The sequence below is a fragment of the Macaca fascicularis genome, chromosome 16, assembly GCF_037993035.2.
Source record: "Macaca fascicularis isolate 582-1 chromosome 16, T2T-MFA8v1.1".
Lineage (NCBI taxonomy): Eukaryota > Metazoa > Chordata > Mammalia > Primates > Cercopithecidae > Macaca > Macaca fascicularis.
In genome coordinates this window covers 5,192,060-5,212,738 of record NC_088390.1, presented here as the reverse complement: position 1 = coordinate 5,212,738, position 20,679 = coordinate 5,192,060, and the positions used below count along the sequence as shown (strand labels likewise).

At 47.6% G+C, this 20,679-nt stretch overlaps 2 protein-coding genes across 7 annotated transcripts in view; both read right to left on the bottom strand.

Annotated features, from left to right (window-relative positions):
* Positions 1-1,387, bottom strand: part of LOC107127711 (uncharacterized) — a 56,531-nt gene extending 55,144 nt beyond the window's left edge. For all 5 annotated transcript variants that reach the window (XR_012425172.1, XR_012425173.1, XR_012425174.1 and 2 more), the window contains exon 1: positions 870-1,387. Coding sequence is in view for 2 of the 5 variants with exons in the window: in XM_074018369.1 (XP_073874470.1) it covers positions 870-1,192 (323 nt within the window). In the remaining 3 variants the exon portion in view is untranslated. The remainder of the gene's footprint in view (positions 1-869) is intronic.
* A 1,784-nt stretch (positions 1,388-3,171) lies between these two features.
* ZFP3 (ZFP3 zinc finger protein) lies at positions 3,172-19,535 on the bottom strand. 2 transcript variants are annotated; one of them, XM_045375562.3, is made up of 2 exons: positions 19,397-19,535; positions 3,172-8,037 (listed from the first exon to the last, which is right to left on the bottom strand). In XM_045375562.3, the coding sequence occupies exon 2, from the start codon at positions 8,027-8,029 to the stop codon at positions 6,515-6,517; it is 1,515 nt and encodes a 504-aa protein (XP_045231497.1). In that variant the 5' UTR covers positions 8,030-8,037; positions 19,397-19,535; the 3' UTR covers positions 3,172-6,514. The 2 variants fall into 2 exon arrangements, with proteins under 2 accessions (XP_045231497.1, XP_045231496.1); XM_045375561.3 differs by having other exon boundaries at positions 19,427-19,535.
* Between the last annotated feature and the right edge of the window lie 1,144 nt (positions 19,536-20,679).

Here is a 20,679-nt window from a genome sequence, read left to right as displayed (position 1 = left end):
CTCTTAGACAACAGTGACTTCTTTTTTTTTTTTTTTTTTTGAGACGGAGTCTCGCTCTGTCGCCCAGGCTGGAGTGCAGTGGCCGGATCTCAGCTCACTGCAAGCTCCGCCTCCCGGGTTCCCGCCATTCTCCGGCCTCAGCCTCCCAAGTAGCTGGGACTACAGGCGCCCGCCACCTCGCCCGGCTAGTTTTTTTTTGTATTTCTTAATAGAGACGGGGTTTCACCGTGTTAGCCAGGATGGTCTCGATCTCCTGACCTCGTGATCCGCCCGCCTCGGCCTCCCAAAGTGCTGGGATTACAGGCTTGAGCCACCGCGCCCGGCCAACAGTGACTTCTTTCTAAAGCCAACCCTGCCTTTCGTGTTTTGAGTCTATGCTTCCCGACTGCAAATAAGTTTAACTGTAATAATTATATATTAAATAGTTATAATAGGCCTGGCTTGGTGTCCAGAAAAGCCTGGACCGCGAAAGGGATTCCGTAAATATCCGTGGGATGTGAAACGTCCTCACAAACTGCAAATCCCAGCAGGCGGAGAGACAGAAGTACAGGCCCATGCATTTGCCTCCAACTGCCACCCCGACCCCACCCCGCACACGCACGTAGGGGTCTCCGCGGACGCCCCAGAGCCCACGCACGCGGCCGTGAGCCCGCCCGGAGCGGGGGGATCCCTCGGCCCTCAGCGGCCACCCCACTGCTCCCCGACAGAAAGGCCCGCCGGATGGCAGCTAATCCGCGCGCGGCGAGCCGCCCTCACCCCTCGAGCCCCGCCCCCGGCCGCCGAGGTCCCGCGCTAACGAGGGGTCCTCCCGGCGTCCTAGAGAGGCCCCGCGACAGACGCACTTCCGCTCGCGCCGCAGGGGCTCTTACCTCTCGGATGCCGGGCTGGCAGGCCTGCTAGCGCATTTGGGGACTTTTTGGAGGAGACGAGTACCAACAGAGTTGGGTCCATCAGAAGACACCTGCCTGTGAAGCGTATTATAAACAAGTAAAAACAATGGGTGTTCTTGTCCGCGGTACTGCAGGAGAGTGGAGTGGCCGTCGATTCCCAGGATTAGGAGACAAGGACGTGGGAAAGACGCCTGGGGGATTGGAAAGGGGTCCGAGCTCGGGTCCCGGGGCTCCTGAAATGGACTTCCACTGTTCGGTCGGTTACTGCCCTCAAGCCACCTTCCTCCTTCCCTTCTGTGCATCGTGCTGGCTCAGCGCTTCGGGGAGTGGGCGCGACGCTGCGTGGCCGCCCTGCGTTTGGGACCCTTTCCTGCTCCGCAGCGCTGACGCCGCTGGGCTGTTGAGGCGCCCAGCGCAGGTGTTGAGCGCTTGCCCGCCGCGCCCAGCGCAGGTGCTTCACGTCGCAGGCGGCCAGCGAGTAGATGACGACTGTGTCCACCTGCCCCGCTGAGGCTGCTCCCTTTCTCATGTGATCGCCAGAATCGTCCCCGCCCCTTCCCACTGGGCTTTTACTGAGGTCCAGCTGACTTCCATTTGCAGGGGTTCACCCAGACAAGTCTTTTTGACATAGCTTTATTCCCAAAGCTGAGAGGTGCGGTGAAGAGGAAATTATTGCGGAAGTGACTCGGTCTTTTTTTTTTTTTTTTTAAGGTAAAATGTTTGATTTGGGGAACAGTGGTTAGAGGATGAATTCTCTGAAACTGCATGTATGTGGGGAAAAGGAAGAGAGATCAGCCTGTTACTGTGTCTATATAGAAAGAAGTAGACATAAGAGACTCCATTTTGTTCTGTATTTGTGATGCTGTTAATCTGTGACCCTACCCCCAACCTTGTCCTTTGCAAGAGACATGTGTTGCGGTGACTCAAGGTTTAATGGATTTTGGGCTGTGCAGGATGTGTCTTTGTTAAACAAATGCCTGAAGGTAGCTTGCTGGTTAAAAGTTATCACCATTCTCTTAATTTCAACTACCCAGAGACACGTACACGGCCAAAGGTCGCAGGGACCTCTGCCTAGGAAAGCTAGATATTGTCTAAGGTTTCTCCCCATGTGATAGACTGAAAGTATGCTGCTAAAAGGTTTATGGAGATGTTTGCATATGCATCTCAAGGCACAGCATTGTCCTTTGAACTTATTCATGTCACAGAGGTGTTTGTTCATATGTCTTACTGCCGATTTCCTCTTTTTTCTTTGATCCTATTGTCCTGCCACTCCCCTGTCTTTAAGATGGTAAAGATAATTATCAATAAATACTAAGGGAACTCAGAGACCGGGGCCAGCGTGGGTCCTCTGTAAGCTGAGCGCCGGTCCCCTGGGCCCCCGCTTTTCTTTCTCTATACTTTGTCTCTGTGTCTTATTTCTTTTCTCAAGTCTCTCGTTCCACCTTACAAGAAACACCCACAGGTGTGGAGGGGCAGGCCACCCCTTCACATGTACATTTTTCCGGGCAGAGCTTTCTTGGTTCTCAAAGAAGATTCATGACTTAACAGCATTAAGAACCTGGCATCCGCCAGGAGTCACAACACTTGTAAAAATTGAATGGTAAACAAGCAGCAGCACATGCCGCCACCGTGAAATTTCAGTAATAAGTTGATTTTTTGTTAAAGGCCATACAAATGGTCCGGAATATCTTAAGTTGCTAATCATGAAGAAAAACTTGTATACCAACACACACACAATAGATAACACTTGTCCTGTTATTTAAGATGAAGGATCTCACCAAGCAAAGCAGAAGATCAAGGACACAGAATGTGCACTGTATGCAAAACCAGAAGCTAACAAGCATGTTGGGGTACTTGGGTAAGGTGAAACTTACAAGGTGGGGACAAAACTGGTAACCAAAGTCCTATTAAAAACTATAGTGGGCCGGGCGCGGTGGCTCAAGCCTGTAATCCCAGCACTTTGGGAGGCCGAGACGGGCGGATCACGAGGTCGGGAGATCGAGACCATCCTGGCTAACACGGTGAAACCCCGTCTCTACTAAAAAAAAAAAAAATACAAAAAACTAGCCGGGCGAGGTGGCGGGCGCCTGTAGTCCCAGCTACTCGGGAGGCTGAGGCAGGAGAATGGCGTGAACCCGGGAGGCGGAGCTTGCAGTGAGCTGAGATCCGGCCACTGCACTCCAGCCTGGGCGACAGAGCGAGACTCTGTCTCAAAAAAAAAAAAAAAAAACTATAGTGAAACATAATGCAATTTGGAATAATAAACATGACAAAGGCATTATCTCAATAAAATAGTAAAGAAATTTTATTCACCTAAGGTGTTAGTATACCATTAAAATTAGGGAAGGAAGAAAATGTACATGGGCATAGCTTCAAAAATTCTGAAGTGTATTTCTGGGTATTTAGGTAGGACTTTTAAGATTGAGGCCTGTGCGGTTTTTTAATGGGTCTAAAATTAAGACAATTCATGTCCTTTCCTTCATAGTATTTGCACAAATCATCATTACCAGTCATGACTGTGGTCAGATGCTGACTCCCAAGTAAGTCGAAGAGGGAGGCAAACAGAAGGGAAAGAAAAATCTTCCTGAGATATCTGGGTAAGACGTGGAAGAGGACAGGGAATAGGATAGTGTACCTAACAAGATGCAGGTAATTTCATTCACCAGCAATCTTTGGCGGGGTGGGGGCAGGCGGGTAGGGAATATATATATGGTAGATTTTTCTGGGAATGAGACGTGAGACTTCCCCCTTAAGAACATGCTCAGGTACAACAGGTCACTAAATTGCCTCCTAATGTTCCATTGAATTAATGGTGAACTAGAGGACGTTTTGCTGAGCAGTGATGGGATTGAGCTAGGGCCAGGGGAAGTGAGGGGATGGACTGGATATCTAGTAGGCAAAAAGAAGTTGAGGTGACTGAGCCTTGAGAGGGAAGGACAAAGAGAAAAACCTGCACTGGTGGTTTGGCCAATAAGGTACTTCTGAGAACAAAACGTCTCATAGGATGCACAGTGTGAGCTCTTCTCCTTTGCTTACACACTATTTTCAGTGAAGTCCAGATTGCTCAGGGGTGTTTGTGTGAATAGATTGTTTAGGAGAAGCCTGAAGGGGTGCCGAATTCTCTGTCAGGACTGACAAGAGGTAAATGTGGCAATGAAACATGCCAACGGAATCAGGCATGGAAGGGATCGTGAGATCCAGGTTTCCTGTGGGAAAGAGATGGTCTGGGCACAATTCAGTCTGCGCTCCAGCAATGAGAACAGGAGGAAGAGGGCGCACTTCACTTGTCATCAACCAAAGGGAAGAAGTAAATCAAACAGCTTCCCTTACCAAGAGTGTGACTGTTCCAGGCTGAGGTATCTGGAAGGACGTGAAAACTCTGCAGTCATCTATTTGTACAACCCTTTTCTCAAGCCAAGTAGATAAACCTGGGAAGACACCTATATTGGAGTACAGAATAAACCCATTTGGTGAATTATTTTGGCTGTGATCAGTTCTGTTACCAAGGACATGATTTAAATTCATTATATTCAAATCTACGTAGAAATCAGTAATAGAAAATGTGCAAAGGAGTTCAGATAAGGCGGGAGTGAATGTGCCCGTCTGCAGCACAGCACAGTGGTTAAGACCATCAACCAGGTTTGGAGTCTTGGCTCTCGCTCTTCCTAGCTGTGTAATCATGGGTCAATTACTTAACACTGCCCCTTCTGCCCCCTCCTTATCTTTTAAATTGGGGTAAGAATACCCACATCATTGATGGCTGCACCACTATATAAATTAAAAATCATTCAACTGAACACTTAAAACAGGTGCATTTTATAGTATGTAAATTATACCTTCATAAAGCTTTAAAAAAATGAGTACCCATATCATAGAAATGATGTGAAAATTAAAATGTAAACTGGCACTGTGCCTGTCAGGTCGTAAACACTCAATAAATATTAGTGACTAATACTAGTGTAACAAAGACGAGGTTAAAGAACAATAAAGATATTTAAAGTTAAATTTTTAAAGAATTAAGGAATTACTGGGCTGGTTGAAACTTTAGCAATCATTTAGTTCAACTCTTCCATTTTACAGATGAGAAAATTGGAGACCAGCAGGTGAAGTGCCTTATTCAAGGTCTAGCACTAAGACCAGACCCCAGGCCTGCTGGACCCCCATTAGTGCAATTCCCACTAACAGCCATTGCCTCAGAAACATGGACACATAAAAAATGGAGGCTGTGTTTCCTTAAAGAAGAAATAAATATAGAACACAAAAAACATGCAGCGATGGTGAAGAAACAATTTCAAGTCTGGGCATGGTAGCTCACACCTGTAATCTCAATACTTTGGGAAGCGGAGGCAAAAAGGTCACTGGAGCCCAGGCGTTCAAGACCAGCCTGGGCAACACAGCAAGACCTTATCTCTGTTTTTTAAAAGTTATTCAAGAAAAAAGAATTTCAAGGCCAAGGGGGAAAACCAAGAAGAGGCTGCCACATCCTGACTTAGCCAGGGCCTCCAGTGGGGTCCAGGTAATGAGAACTGAAGTGCTTTGGCAAGGCCAGACCCTGGTTTGTCATCAGGTGCACTGGCTCGCCACTGTAGCCAGGTGCCTGGAGGAGGCGAAGCCACAGTCCTCTCTACTACTTCCCGTCACAGTATCTGTCAGCAGTGGCAGATGGGGCCAAAAATGTATGCAGCAGAATTCTTAGGAGCAGTCAGTCTGAGCACCCCTGAAGCGTGGACAGCTCCTGAATAGCTGCTTCTGCCCGTGCCAAGTAGTGTGACCTCAATTGTTTATCCCCTGTTGTTGCCTAATCGGCCCCTCTGGATGCTAAGGCCTTCACTTACAACCCTGTTGTAAATTGCCTGGCAGTTCCTCCATCATGGCAGCCTCTTCAGATGAATAAGGAAGCCTAACAGATGTGAAATGACCCTGCTTCTTCATTAATGCTGCCATCTTCTAAAGTAACTTGATAGCAGGGCTGGAAAACTTTGAAGCTAATAAAAACTTACTAAATTATTCCAGTGCTAAACAGTGGACAGGGGAAATGAGGTGTGTCTTCTAAGTTATGACTTTCTAATATTTCAGGGGGTAACATTCAGTGAGTCATCTCTGTCATTCTTAGGAGGTGGTGGAATCCTGTTCCCACAATTTTGCTGAAGAGTAATTTAGGAAAGATGGCTGGTACAGACCCTTAATGTTTGTTATGTGATCCACTGGGGGAGGAGAAGGGAAAGGAAGAAGGACAGAGGGGAAATTAAGGCCTGAAATAGCTTTTCTGATTTAACTCAGTACATTGAAACCTCTTAATGAATAATTCATAAAAGTGCCTCATTAGTATCTGCAGTCCTAGCTACTTGGAAGGCTGAGGCAGGAGGACTGCTCGAGCTCAGCAGTTCAAGGAAGCAGTCAGTTATGATTGTGCCACTGCATCCCATCCTGGGCAACAGAGCAACACCCCACCACTTTAAAAAAAAAAAAAAAAGTGCCTCATCTTCTTCAGCCCACTGTTTAAGATCAGTGGGAGGACAGAGATTCTGTCCATTCATTTGATTTGAATACTTGGGACACATAGTATAAACAAATGAATACGTTGGACTTTAGCTTTTCCCCTAAAAACTTTCCTATTTTGCAGATTACTCCATACAGTGAACACTTTGATGTCGGAGGAGGTGAGAGCTCCGACTAAAAGTCTTTTGACATTCTTGGCACTCATAAGGCTTCTCTCCAGTGTGAATTCTCTGATGTATGATAAGTTGGGAATGCTGGCTAAATGTTTTCTCACACTCACTACATTCATAAGGTTTCTCTCCAATATGAATTTTCTGGTGGAGAAGCAGCTCAGAATTATCCCAAAAGGTTCTTGCACACTCATTACACTGATGGGGTTTCTCTCCAGTATGAATTCTCTGGTGGACAATCAGGTGAGAGGTCCGCCTGAAAGCCTTTCCACACTCAAAGCATTCATAGGGTTTCTCTCCAGTGTGAATTCTCTCGTGTCTAAGAAGTTCTGAGTTTCCCCTGAAGGCCTTCCCACATTCCTTACATACATAGGGTTTCTCACCAGTATGAATTCTAATATGTCTAATAATCTCTGAGTTCTGGCCGAAAGTTTTCCCACATTCATTACATTCATAGGGTTTGTCCCCTGTATGAATTCTCTGATGCCGGATAAGCTCCGAACTCTGACCAAAGCCCTTCCCACATTCATTACACAGATACGGTTTTTCTCCAGTATGAATTTTCTGGTGTCTGATAAGGCCTGAGCTATGCTTGAAGGCTTTGCCACACTCGTTGCATTCATGGTATCTTTCTTCAGTATGAATTCTCTGATGCTGAATAAGCTGTGAACTAACCCTAAAGGTCTTCCCACATTCATTACATTCATATGGTTTCTCTCCAGTATGGATTCTCTGGTGTAGAATAAGGGCTGAATTTTGACTGAAGGCTTTACCACATTCTTCACATTTATAGGGCCTCTCTCCAGTATGAATTCTATGATGGTGGATAAGATGTGAACTCTGAATGAAGGCCTTTCCACATTCATTACAAGCAAAGGGTTTTTCTCCAGCATGAATTCTCAGGTGCCGTCGAAGGCTTGAATTAGTTCCGAATGTCTTTCCACATTCTTGGCATTCAAAGGGTTTTTCTCCACTGTGAACCCTCATATGCTGGATGAGATGTGAGTTCTGATTAAAGGCTTTCCCACACTCTTTACACGCGTGAGGCTTTTCTCCCACAGAACTTCTCTGTGTTTTGTGAGATTCTAAAATCTCTATGAAGTTTTGGCCAGAGGTAGCAAATGCGCTTACTCCCTCTGTTGTAGTAGCTCCCTGATGTGTAACCAGATTTGCGCTGGGACTGCAGCCTCTCTCACTCTCATTCTTCTCCTGGTCTTTCTCACTTGAGGGTGATTTCTTAAAGATCATCAACCCTGATGGAAAGTCTCTCTCCTGAGGAGACATCTGCTCTATAACCTCTTCCGTGGACTCCTCTCTCGAATGTCCCTCCAACCTGTCTTCTTCACATCCTGCTCCAAACTCATCACCTTGGTAAACCACTTTTGGAAATTTTTCTAATATTGACCCATGTGGCTCAGATTCTTCAGAAATTTCTTCCTTGGGAATCACCTCCTTGTTCTCAGTCCCCATCTCACAATCTGAAACGAGAAAGGGTAAGTATGTGAAGGGACTGTATCATAGTTAAATGAAGCTAACACTGTAGGAGAACAGAGCTTTGATGTAGTTCTCATAGCACTCAAAAACACTCTTGGTAAGGTGAAGAGGGCAGCTGAGGCAGGGGATTGCTTGAGCCTGGGGAGGTCAAGGCTGCAGTGAGCTGAAACACACCACTGCACTTCAGCCTGAGTGACAAAGCAAGACCCTGTCTCAGAACAACAAAACAGTCTTGGTATCTGGTGACATGACAGCATGCTGCCAAAAAGAAGGTAAAGATTTAGGATTATGGTGGACATGCTAAACAGGGGATGCTGACTAACAGGAGTGAGAAGAGATTTCAAGAGAGAAGTAGGAGATGGATGGTAAGGAGATGCTGATTTAAAAAAGTTCCATAACATTAATGGTGAGTTGGGATAGAACTTGAAGGTGATAAAGAAAACATCTAGGGAAAATGGTGGCCATATTAATAGATAGGTATATGATAAATGTTGAAAGAAGGGACAGAAATGACATGGTGGTTCACACCTGTAATCCCAGCACTTTGGGAGGTCGAGGTGGGTAGATCACTTGAGCTCAGGAGTTCAAGACCAACCTGGGCAACACGGTGAAACCCTGTCTACTAAAAATACAAAAATTAGCTGGGCATAGTGGCGGGCACCTGTATTCCCAGCTTCTTGGGGGGCTGAGGCAGGACAATCACTTGAACCAGGGAGGCAGAGGTTGCAGTGAGTCGAGACTGCACCACTGCACTCCAGCCTGGGTGACACAGTGAGACCCTGTCTCAAAAAAAAAAAAAAAAAAAAAAAAAAAGGACAAGTTAATAGAAATAACTTTTGGGTGTATAGGGGAAGTAACAGCAAAATGAGTAACAAGAGGACTATTCTTAGTCCTGTTCTCTGGTACTCATCAGCTGTGTAGAGCAGCAGAGGGGACGTACAGGGCTTACCCCTTCAAAAGGTGAATGTGTCTTAACTGAAACTAGCACAGAAGCACCACCTTTTGACTCCCTGATGTTCGGAGCCACTGGCTTTAATCTTCTCCAGATGGCTAGTGAATTGTGTCAATACCATTTACTGAATAATTCTCTCCCCTACTGATTTAAAATGCCACCTATGCCATAATCTAAATATCCATCTATATTTGGGCCAACTTCCGGATTCTATTCCGTTCCACTGATCTGTGTCTTCTCTAATATCAAACAGTTCAACCTGTTAGCTTTATTAACATTTTTAACATATGCTAGAGAAAGTTCTCTCTCAGTTTTCCTTTTCAGACCTTTCCCGTCTATTCTCATATCTTCCCAAGTAAAATTTAGTATAAATTTGTAGTCCAAACTTATTCTGACGTTGTTTTTATGTTCATCATGTCTCTGTACCTCTTTTCCTTTAGTGAGTTTTTCTTACATTTTGTAACTAGCTATTACTTTTATATATACTAATGCTGTTGATAATTACATATTAATTTTGTAATCAGCTCTCTTATAGTATTTTCTTAATACCTTCATAAATCTTAAAGAGTACATTTTTGGGCCAGGCGCGGTGGCTCACGCCTGTAATCCCAGCACTTTGGGAGGCCGAGGCAGGCAGATCACAAGGTCAGGAGATCGAAACCATCCTGGCTAACATGGTGAAACCCCGTCTCTACTAAAAATACAAAAAAATTAGCCGGGCGTGGTGGCGGGCTACTTGGGAGGCTGAGGCAGGAGAATGGTGTGAACCCGGGAGGCGGAGCTTGCAGCGAGCTGAGATGGCGCCACTGCACTCCAGCCTGGGTGACAGAGCGAGACTCCGTCTCAAAAAAAAAATTGGCCAGGGGCAGAGGCATGTGTCTGTAGTCTCAGCTACCGGGGAGGCTGAGGTAGGAGGGTCACTTGAGCCCAGGAGGTCAAGGCCGCAATGAGCCGTGATTGTGCCACTGCACTCCAGCCTGGGCAACAGAACAAGACACCTTGTTTCTTGGGTGGCGGTGGGGGGCGGGGGGAATACATTTTTTAAACTTTTAGAAAGATTTTTAGTTGTGGCAAAAATGTTTAGTTGCCTACCCCAATATCTCTTATTCCCCATTGCCTGACAATAGAATAATAAATTTATGTAGTGTGGCAATTAGCCTAGCTAAAAAAAAACACATTCCCCAGCTTTTTAATTTTTGCAGTTGGGATTGGCCGCATGATCATATTCTACCCAATGAGACAGTGAGATGCAAATGAAAACACATGGGACTACTAGGAAATCTGAAGGATGAGGGGATACATTTATTCCATCTTGTCTTCCATGCTGTTCCCAGAACATGATGTGATAGCTGGACACCATCCTAGACCATGAGTATACTGGTATACCCTAGGACTGGGGATCATAGCTGGAAGGAACCTGGGTCCCTGATGACTCCATGGCACTGCCATACCATTCCTGGAATGCCAGCCTCTGGACTTCATTTATCCAAGAGAGAAATAAGCTTTTGCCTTGCTTAAGATATTGGGGGGGTTTTGTTATTATACGAGGCCAAACCTATTCCTAATAAAATTGTCCTGGGGATTTAGCTGTCCCCACCACAGACAAGGGGTCCAAATGTCAGGAGAATAAGCTTGACCTTTGTTCAGATGGTAAACAACCTGGAACTAATATTCAAGTGGCCTTTGCTTAGGACAGTATATTTGTGCACTACAGCAAATCTGAGGAATACAATCCTCCCGTCAGTGAGAGTGTTCATTGTGGAAGGTGATTCTCAAGGGGGTGTGGGCATGTATGGAACTTCATCCTTCAGACAATGCACAACTATGGGATGGTTTTTCTAAACCAAGGGGTTACGCCGGGCGTGGTGGCTCACACCTGTAATCCCAGCACTTTGGGAGGCCGAGATGGGTGGATCACGAGGTCAGGAGATCGAGATCATCCTGGTGAACACGGTAAAACCCCATCTCTACTGAAAATACAAAAAAAAATTAGCCAGGCATGGTGGCGGGCGCCTGTAGTCCCAGCTTCTAGGGAGACTGAGGCAGGAGAATGGCATAAACCCGGGAGGTGGCGGAGCTTGCAGTGAGCGGAGATCGTGCCACTGCACTCCAGCCTGGGCAACAGAGCGAGACTCCATCTCAAAAAAAAAAAAAAAAAAAAATGAGCCGGGCGCGGTAGCTCAAGCCTGTAATCCCAGCACTTTGGGAGGCCGAGAGGGGCGGATCACGAGGTCAGGAGATCGAGACCAACCTGGCTAACACGGTGAAACCCCGTCTCTATTAAAAATACAAAAAACTAGCCGGGCGAGGTGGCGGGCGCCTGTAGTCCCAGCTACACAGGAGGCTGAGGCAGGAGAATGGCGTAAACCCGGGAGGCGGAGCTTGCAGTGAGCTGAGATCCGGCCACTGCGCTCCAGCCCCGGCGACAGAGCGAGACTCCGTCTCAAAAAAAAAAAAAGAAAAAAAAAAAAAAATACAAAAAATTAGCCGGGCATGATGGCAAGTGCCTGTAGTCCCAGCTACTCAGGAGTCTGAGGCAGGAGAATGGTGTGAACCCGGGAGATGGAGCTTACAGTAAGCTGAGATTGTGCCACTATACTCCAGCCTGGGCGACACAGCGAGCCTCTATCTCAAAACAAAAACAAAAACAAAAACAAACAAACAAAAAACAAAAAAAAAAAACTGCAATTCAGAAAGTCTCCCCTGGCCAGGTGCGGTGGCTCATGCCTGTAATCCCAGCACTTTGGGAGACTGAGGCAGGCAGATCACCTGAGATCAGGAGTTCGAGACTAGCCTGGCCAACATGGTGAAACCCTGTCTCTACTAAAAATACACACAAAAAAATTAGCCGGGCGTGGTGGTGTGCATCTGTAGTCCCAGCTACTGGGGAGGGTGAGGCAGGAGAATCACTTGAGCCCAGGAGGCACAGGTTGTAGTGAGCCAAGATCACTCCACTGTACTCCAGCCTGGGCAACAGAGCAAGACTCCGTCTCAAAAAAACACAGAAAGCCTTCCCCAACTAAATCTTATTGGCTCTGATCATTATTTTACTTTGCATTCTGCCAGCAACACAATATCAATGTCATTTGTTAAATACTGCTTTATGGGTATTTTATCACATACAAACCAATCAAAGCCAATCTCCATTTGGTTGATTTTTCCAGAGGCACAGCCATACATTAGGCCTCAGACTCATGGAAACACCACTTCTCATAGCCTAAATTCACGTTCCCAAATATAATTTTCTATCTTTCCGTTTCTCACTTCCTCACTTTTCTCAAACTGAAATTGTTTCTGAAGAGAGATAAGACGGAGGTGCTACTGGAGGAGTGCAGGTTGACCACTGGTCCTCAGTTTGGGGATGACAGGCAGATCTCTACTGGTGCTCCATAGCTCAGAATAGGATCCTCAACTTGGCAGACCTAAATTTGTCTTTTCAATGCGCCCAAGGAAAGCAAGCTCAAAAAGCCTCATTCATAAAGTACTGATGTAGAAACCAGATATCTGTTAATTAACAAGAAATAAAATTTCTAAAGGACCATATTACCTAGATGAAAATCTACATGAGCTGGGCATGGTAGCTCATGCCTGTAATCCCAGCACTTCAGGAGGCCGAGGCGGGCAGATCACTTGAGGTCAGGAGTTCAAGACCAGCCTGGCCAACATGGTGAAACCTCATCTCTACAAAAATACAAAAACTGGCTGGGCATGATGGTGAGTGCCTATAATCCCAGCTACTCGGGAGGGTGAGGTGGGAGAATCGCTTGAACCTGGGAGGTGGAGTATGCAGTGAGCTGAGATCGTGCCATTGTACTCCAGCCTGGGCGACAGAGCCAGACTCCATCTGAAAAGAAAAAAGAAAGGAAAAAGGAAAGGAAAAAGGAAAAAGGAAAAGAGAGGAGAGGAGAGGAGAGGAGGGGAGGGGAGAGAGGAGAGGAGAAGGGAAAGGGAAAGGAAAGGAAAGGAAAGGGAAAGGAAAGGAAAGGAAAGGAAAAGAAAATCTACATGGAAATCCACATAAAACCCTGAAAATTGCTTAGTAGCCCTGAAATCATGGCGGAAAGATCTTGTTAGATGAATGTCTCTTAAACAATGGTTCTTGGTCTGGAACTAGGCTAGCTGCATAAGAATCCACTGAGAGGCCGGGTGCGGTGGCTCACACCTGTAATCCCAGCACTTTGGGAGGCCGAGACGGGCGGATCACGAGGTCAGGAGATCGAGACCATCCTGGCTAACACGGTGAAACCCCACCTCTACTAAAAAAAAAATACAAAAATTAGCCGGGCGCGGTGGCGGGCGCCTATAGTCCCAGCTACACAGGAGGCTGAGGCAGGAGAATGGCGTGAACCCGGGAGGCGGAGCTTGCAGTGAGTGGAGATCGCGCCACTGCACTCCAGCCTGGGCGACAGAGCGAGACTCCGTCTCAAAAAAAAAATAAAAGAATCCACTGAGAAATCTGTTAAAAATACTAATTTCCAGGTCCCGTCTCAGATGTCTCGGAATCTCTAGTGGGGCCAAGAGATCTGTATTTTAATCAAGTGCCCTAGGTGATTCTGATGCCCAGCCAGGTTTGAAAACCACTGTTACAAAGTCTTTTTTTTTTTTTTTTTGAGATGGAGTTTCGCTCTTGTTCCCCAGCTGGAGTGCAGTGGTGTGATCTCGGCTCACTGCAACCTCCACCTCCCGGGTTCAAGCAATTCTCCTGCTTCAGCTTCCCGAGTAGCTGGGATTACACGCATGGACCACCATGCCCGGCTAATTTTGTATTTTTACAAGAGACGGGGTTTCTCCATGTTGGTCAGGCTGGTCTGGAACTCCTGACCTCAGGTGATCCACCCACCTCGGCCTCCCAAAGTGCTGGATTACAAGCGTGAGCCACTGCGCCTGCCCTACAAAGTCTTAATGATTGGAGTTTTCCTACTCTTAGTGTGCTGTATCCATCTCTCCCCAAAATCTGGCCTACAGGCAGATCAACACAGGGGCCAAGCAGCAGAATTATGGTGCATTGCCAGTTCCTGCTTGGACTTTTTTCCTCTTCTCAATCTAGGTTGCCCCTCCCCTCCCCTAAACCCGAGAGCAGACAGGGCAGACATAATACAACTGACTGCTGACCTTTTCTGAGTTAAAAACCACCTTTCCGTTATGCTTATCAAACTGGCGCTAGTTACTGTAACTGGACCGGATTTTGCCCAAACTGCATAAATCTACATTTACAGCAATCTCTTATGATAGCAATATCACAGCTTTTTGAACTTATCTGCCAAAAAGCCACACGGTGATCTGTAGTAAAACATTACAGCATAATCTGTCAGCTGACTGACAACGTGATTACATATTTTAAAAATTTTGTCCCCTTAAGGTCACCATGGTGCATCACTCTGTGGTGGAAAATCCTCTAGGTTGCCATACAGAGATAATTTGTTGCATTTCTTGGACCTTTTGTAATACAAGTCCCAATCTTCGCTCCCCCAAGAATTTTACTTTATTTTTTGAGATAGGGTCTCTTATTCTGTCACCCAGGCTGGAGTGCAGTGGTGCAATCACAGCTCACTGCAGCCTTGACCTCCCAGCCTCATTACCGTGCCCAGCTAATTTTTTTGTAATTTTTCTAGAGACAGGTTTCACCATGTTGGCCAGTCTGGTCTCAAACTCCTGGGCTTAAGTGATGTGCCCACCTTAGCCTCTCAAAGTGCCAGGATTATAGGCGTGCCCAGCACCTATAATTTAAAAAATTTTTTTAAAATATGTATTTACTGATATGTAATCCCAGTACTTTGGGAGGCTGAGGCGGGTGGATCACGAGGTCAGGAGATCAAGACCATCCTGGCTAACATGGTGAAACCCTGTCTCTACTAAAAACACAAAAAGTTAGCTGGGCACGGTGGCGGGCACCTGTAGTCCCAGCTACTCGGGAGGCTGAGGCAGGAGAATGGCATTAACCCTGGGGAGGCAGAGCTTGCAGTGAGCCGAGAACGTGCCACCGCACTCCAGCCCAAGCGACAGAGTGAGACTCCGTCTCAAACAAACAAACAAACAAAGAACAGAAACAGAAAAAGCATTTGGATTTCAACGTAGCATGCACAAGGGTGGGATAAATATGGAAGAGGGGAAGATGAGCAAGGCAGCACTGACATTTTGATGTGGAGGGTAATGATAAGCTCTCACTAAGTGCTAAGCAACATACAGACATTAACCCTCACCACCTCCTGATGAAACAAGCACACTGGAGAGCATCAGAGTGAAGAGGGGCCAATCACCATGCTCTCCTGACTTCTTTCAGTGGCAGTTTTGGCAGTTTGAGAATCCAGGGAGGTGTGTGGTGGAAGACTGAGGAGGTGAGGCCTCGGGAGGTTAGTCAGGACAGAGCTGAGATGACTGAGTGAGACAGGCATGGAAATGAAGTGGGGCTCGGAGGAGTGGGGTGCTAACAGAAGGAGGTTACAGAGACGGTGAAGGATGTGATGAGCACCATCTTTGTGCTCCAAGGGAAGGTAACCAAGGGAAGGTATCTGGGAAGCTGGGATGAGGCTTTATTTGGAAAATTTTTAATACCTCAAAAATAATATCCTTTGAAACTCATTAAAATGTACGAGAAATGGAAATGTTTTGGATGTCAACTTGCAAGTGCATAAAGAGATACAAACCTTCCAAAATTATTTTACAGGGTACGTGAGCAAAAATATTTTACAGGGTATGTGAGCAAAAATATTTGCAGTGGCTTTGCTTTCCTTGCCAGAGATCTAACCTCATCCAAGAACTCCAGCAGCACACTCCAACTGAGTTAACCCAGTCAAATAAATGCCCTAATTCTTGCAAGGCACTGGTTCAGAAACAACAAGGATTCGGGAATTTCTGGTTCAGAAATGGACATCCACCTTCATCTGGGTCAATATTTTGAGGAAGTTTGCTGGGAGCTTCTGAGAATAGTTTCCTGCCATCCTGAGAGAACCATATGATAATACTTCCATATATTATTGCCTATACCTGCTGCTGCCATCTCACTACCAGTCTGTGGATGAGGGCAGCTAAAGCTAAGGAAAACAAGGGAGATACTGGCCAGGCGCGGTGGCTCACGCCTGTAATCCCAGCACTTTGGGAGGCCGAGACAGGCGGATCACGAGGTCAGGAGATCAAGACCACCCTGGCTAACACGGTGAAACCCCGTCTCCACTAAAAATACAAAAATTAGACAGGCGTGGTGGCGGACACCTGCAGTCCCAGCTACTCGGGAGGCTAAGGCAGGAGAATGGCGTGAACCTGGGAGGCGGAGCTTGCAATGAGCCGAGATCGCGCCACTGCACTCCAGCCTGGGCAACAAAGCGAGACTCCACCTCAATAAAAAAAAAAACAAAAAGAAAAAGGAAGAAAGAAAAACAAGGGAGATGCTGCCAGGATTAAATCAATCCTGAAACCACTATACCTCTTTTTTTTTTTTTTCTTTTGAGACAGAGCCTCGCTCTGTTTCCCACACTGGAGTGCAATGGCAATCTCGGCTCACTGCAACCTCTGCCTTTGAGGCTCAGGCGATTCTCCCGCCTCAGCCTCCCGAGTAGCTAGTATTACAGGCATCCGTCACCAGGCCTGGCTAATTTTGTATTTTTAGTAGAAACGGGGTTTCACCATATTGGCCAGGCTAGTCTCGAGCTCCTGACCTCAGGTGATCCACCCGCCTCAGCCTCCCAAAGTGCTGGAATTACAGGCATGAGCCAACATGCCCAGCCTATACCTCTTGCCTTCCAATTATGAGAGCCTATATACTTACATATTTTAAAGCCAGCTTGGCCGGGCGCGGTGGCTCAAGCCTGTAATCCCAGCACTTTGGGAGGCCGAGACGGGCGGATCACGAGGTCAGGAGATCGAGACTATCCTGGCTAACATGGTGAAACCCCGTCTCTACTAAAAAATACAAAAAAAACTAGCCGGGCGAGGTGGCGGGCGCCTGTAGTCCCAGCTACTTGGGAGGCTGAGGCAGGAGAATGGCGTAAACCCGGGAGGCGGAGCTTGCAGTGAGCTAAGATCCGGCCACTGCATTCCAGCCTGGGAGACAGAGCGAAACTCCGCCTCAAAAAAAAAAAAAAAAAAAAGCCAGCTTGAGTTGGGTTGTGTTACTTACAGACAAAAGCATCTTAACTGATGCAAATGATTTTCCTCAACCTCTGAAAGGCCAGATCCTACCAGATATTCCATATTTAGTACAAGGATCACCTCCTTCTCAAAGTCTTCGCTAACATCTGCAGGAAAGAGGTTCTCTCTTGGTCCTCTGAGCCAGCATTTCATTGGCCCTTTTCTCTCTTTCACTGTACTATAGTTATCATGTCGCTTCCTGTTTATTGCATCCCAAAGCCTACAGAATAAAAACTTCTCATGGCTCACAATGTCCCCCCGAGAAAGCCCATTTCCCCTTCTCATCTCCTGTCCGACACCCTCCATTAACTGCTGGAAGGTGCAGTCATGCTTAGTGTCCTGCAGTTTAAACATTTTCTTTTTTTTCTTTCTTTTTTTTTTTTTTTTTTTGAGATAGAGTCTCTCTTGTTGCCCAGGCTGGAGTGCAGTGGCACGACCTCGGCTCACTGCAACCTCAGCCTCCTGGGTTCACACCATTCTCCTGCCTCAGCCTCCATAGTAGTTGGGACTACAGGCCTGTGCCACCATGCCCGGCTAAATTTTCTTGCATTTTTAGTAGAGATGGGGTCTCACCATATTAGCCAGGATGGTCTCGATCTCCTGACCTCGTGATCTGCCCTCCTTGGCCTCCCAAAGTGCTGGGATTACAGGCGTGAGCCACCGTGCCCAGCCTAAACATTTTCTATTCTATTTGAAGCTTCTTTGCTTTTGAGAACAAGTTATTCCCACTTCCTGGAAATCTACTGCCTACTTTGTGCACTTCACAAGCATCTCCATCTCCAAGCCTCGGCTGAGGCATGGACAGACCCCCCTCCATTTTTTTTTTTTTTTGAGACGGAGTATCACTTCTTCATCTAGACTGGAGTGTAGTAATGCGATCTTGGCTTACTGCAACCTCCGCCTCCCAGGTTCAAGTGATTCTCCTGCCTCAGTCTCCTACATAGCTGGGATTACAGGTGTGCGCCACCACGCTTGGCTAATTTTTGTATTTTTAGTACAGACAGGGTTTCACCATGTTGGCCAGGCTGGTCTCAAACTCCTGACCTCAGGTGAGCCGCCCACCTTGGCCTCCCAAAGTGCTGGGATTACAGGTATGAGCCATCACACCCAGCTGACCCCCTCCATTTTCTTCCCTGACCCCCATGCTCTAAGGCAGACAGCTACTCCTTCACCTTGTAGCAGCTACCCCACTGCATTATTAATTTTCATACCTATTTTCTTCTCTAGACCATAAGCAAGGATGCTGTTCCATTCATCCTGGTATTCTGGGTACCTAGCATATTTCAGATACCTGGTAAATGTTAAGTAAATTTGTGTAACTGTCTTATATATATATAATGAATCTGCAATACCTCCCTTTTTTCTGAGACAGGGTCTTGGCTCTATTGCCCAGACTCACTGCAGCTTCAACTTCCCGCGCTCAAGAAAATCCTCCCACGTCAGTCTCCCAAGTAGCTGGGACTTCAAGCATGCGCCACCACACCCAACTACCCAACTAATTTCTTTATTTTTTGTATAGATGGTGTCTCACTATGTTGCCCAGGCTGGTCTTGAACTCCTGGGCTCAAGTGATCCTCCCGCCTAGGCCTCCCAAAATGCTGGGATTACCGGCATGAGCCACCGCACCCAGCCTCTGCAATGCTCTTGATGGCTAACTGGATATTTCATTCATCATTGTATCTAAAGAGCCTAGGATAATGTCTGACACATAACTGCTGTCAATAACTGTTTGTAAAAATAAGTTCCTTCTCCCAATCTGGGTGATATTTAATTTATGGCACTGTTATCCTCCTTTCCTCTCTTCTCCCTCTGGTACCCATAATAGGGCTCTATCTTTGCAGGTCAAACCTGTCTCCTTTTCACAACCACCCCTCATAATCCAGTATCTTGTCTGGCAGCACAGGGCACAATCTGCCACTGGGGCCTTAAGTTTGTGACACTGCCCGCCATTTCGTCCTAGCGGTTTACTTGGGGGTGGAATGTGTGAGAAAACCACAGCTCCCACGGGTCCCCACCTCGGGACGTAAGGGAGTGTCCTGCTTCTCCCGCCCCCAAGGCTGACAGGCACCAAACCAGAGCTGGGACGGTCCCTGGCGGTGTCCAGGCGCCACCCTGTCTGCGTGCAGGTGGAAATGAAGGCCTGGGGGCGGGGGCAATAGAGGGAGGCATAAACTTCAAGGTCACAAACCGAACCCCGGTCAGAACGGGCCTAAACGTAGGGTTTCCGCTCGGCTCTCCAGGGAGTTGGGAGCCCTGCCCCCGCCTACCCCCACAGCCGCGACTGAATGAGGTCTCACCGCAGGCCGCTACCGCCCCGCGCTCGCTCACTCCGCTCAGGCTCCGCGCTGCTGGGCCGCTCGCACACAGCCCGCAGCTGTTGTCCCGGTGTCACTGGCGACGGGCATCGGCCACTTCCGGTACCCGGGCGGCACTCCAGCCAATCGGCGCGCGTCGCACTCCGCTGGAGGAACAGGTGGTCAGCGCACGAACGCCCCCTTGCCTTTTCCGGCTTTGCTTTTCGCCGGTTCTTGCCCTAGCCCTAGCTCCACGTCGCCGCCGCCTGCCAAGCCGGCTCCCTGGAACAGCAAAGTGCACCCGTCGACGCCCACTTCAGCCCCGGGATCAGTGACGAACTGAGTCCTCCGGTTTCCTAGAACGGCTCCGGGGATGAACTTCCGCTCCGCGATCTGCCGCTCTGCGCCCTGGTGTCGCTCCCCAAGCATTGCGCTGGGCTGAAGAACTCCGGAATCTGCTTTGCATTCCCGCGGGGACGGATTGCGCGACCCTTTTAACTCTCCCACCCCGCATCGTTCTTATCCCGTCTTTCCCTTCCACAGACTCCGTGGGTCTGATAAACACAGGGTGCAGATCCTGGGAACAGGCTGCTCCTCGGCGGGAGCTAAGGGAGACCTGCTTTGAGTTCCGGGAGGGCTTGCAGGAGTGACGTTTGGGCTGAAATCTCAAGATTGAGTGGGAATTACCTAGGTTAAGAGTAAAGGCCTAGGTTAAGCAGCTGAGGCCGCGGAAACAGCATTCTGCAGCTAGCCTTCCTGGGTTCTCTGAGCAAAGCTTGGCCCATTCTCACCTCAACCTTTCCTTGTTACTTCCTCTGTAGTTTTGCACAGCCAGTTTGGTTTTTTTTTTTGTTGTTTGTTTTATTTGTTTTTTTGAGATGGAGTTTCGCTTTTGTTGCCCAGGCTGGCGTGCGATGGCTCCATCTCGGCTCATCGCAACCTCCGCCTCCCAGATTCCAGCGATTCTCCTACTTCAGCCTCCCCGAGTAGCTGGGATTACAGGCATGTGCCACCACGCCCGGCTAATTTTGTGTTTTTAGTAGAGACGGGGTTTCTCCATCTTGTTCAGGCTAGTCTCGAACTCCCGACATCAGGTGATCCTGCCGCCTCGGCCTCCCAAAGTGCTGGGATTACAGACATGAGCCACCGCGCCCGGTCTCCAGCTTGTTTTTTTGTTTGTTTTTTGAGACGGAGTTTCGCTCTTGTCGCCCATGCTGGAGTGCAATGGCATGATCTCCGCTCACTGCAACCTCCAC

Bases quoted from the DNA above. Each gene is read 5' to 3' on its own strand.
- ZFP3 (XM_045375562.3), bottom strand. From the start codon at position 8,029: ATGGGGACTGAGAACAAGGAGGTGATTCCCAAGGAAGAAATTTCTGAA.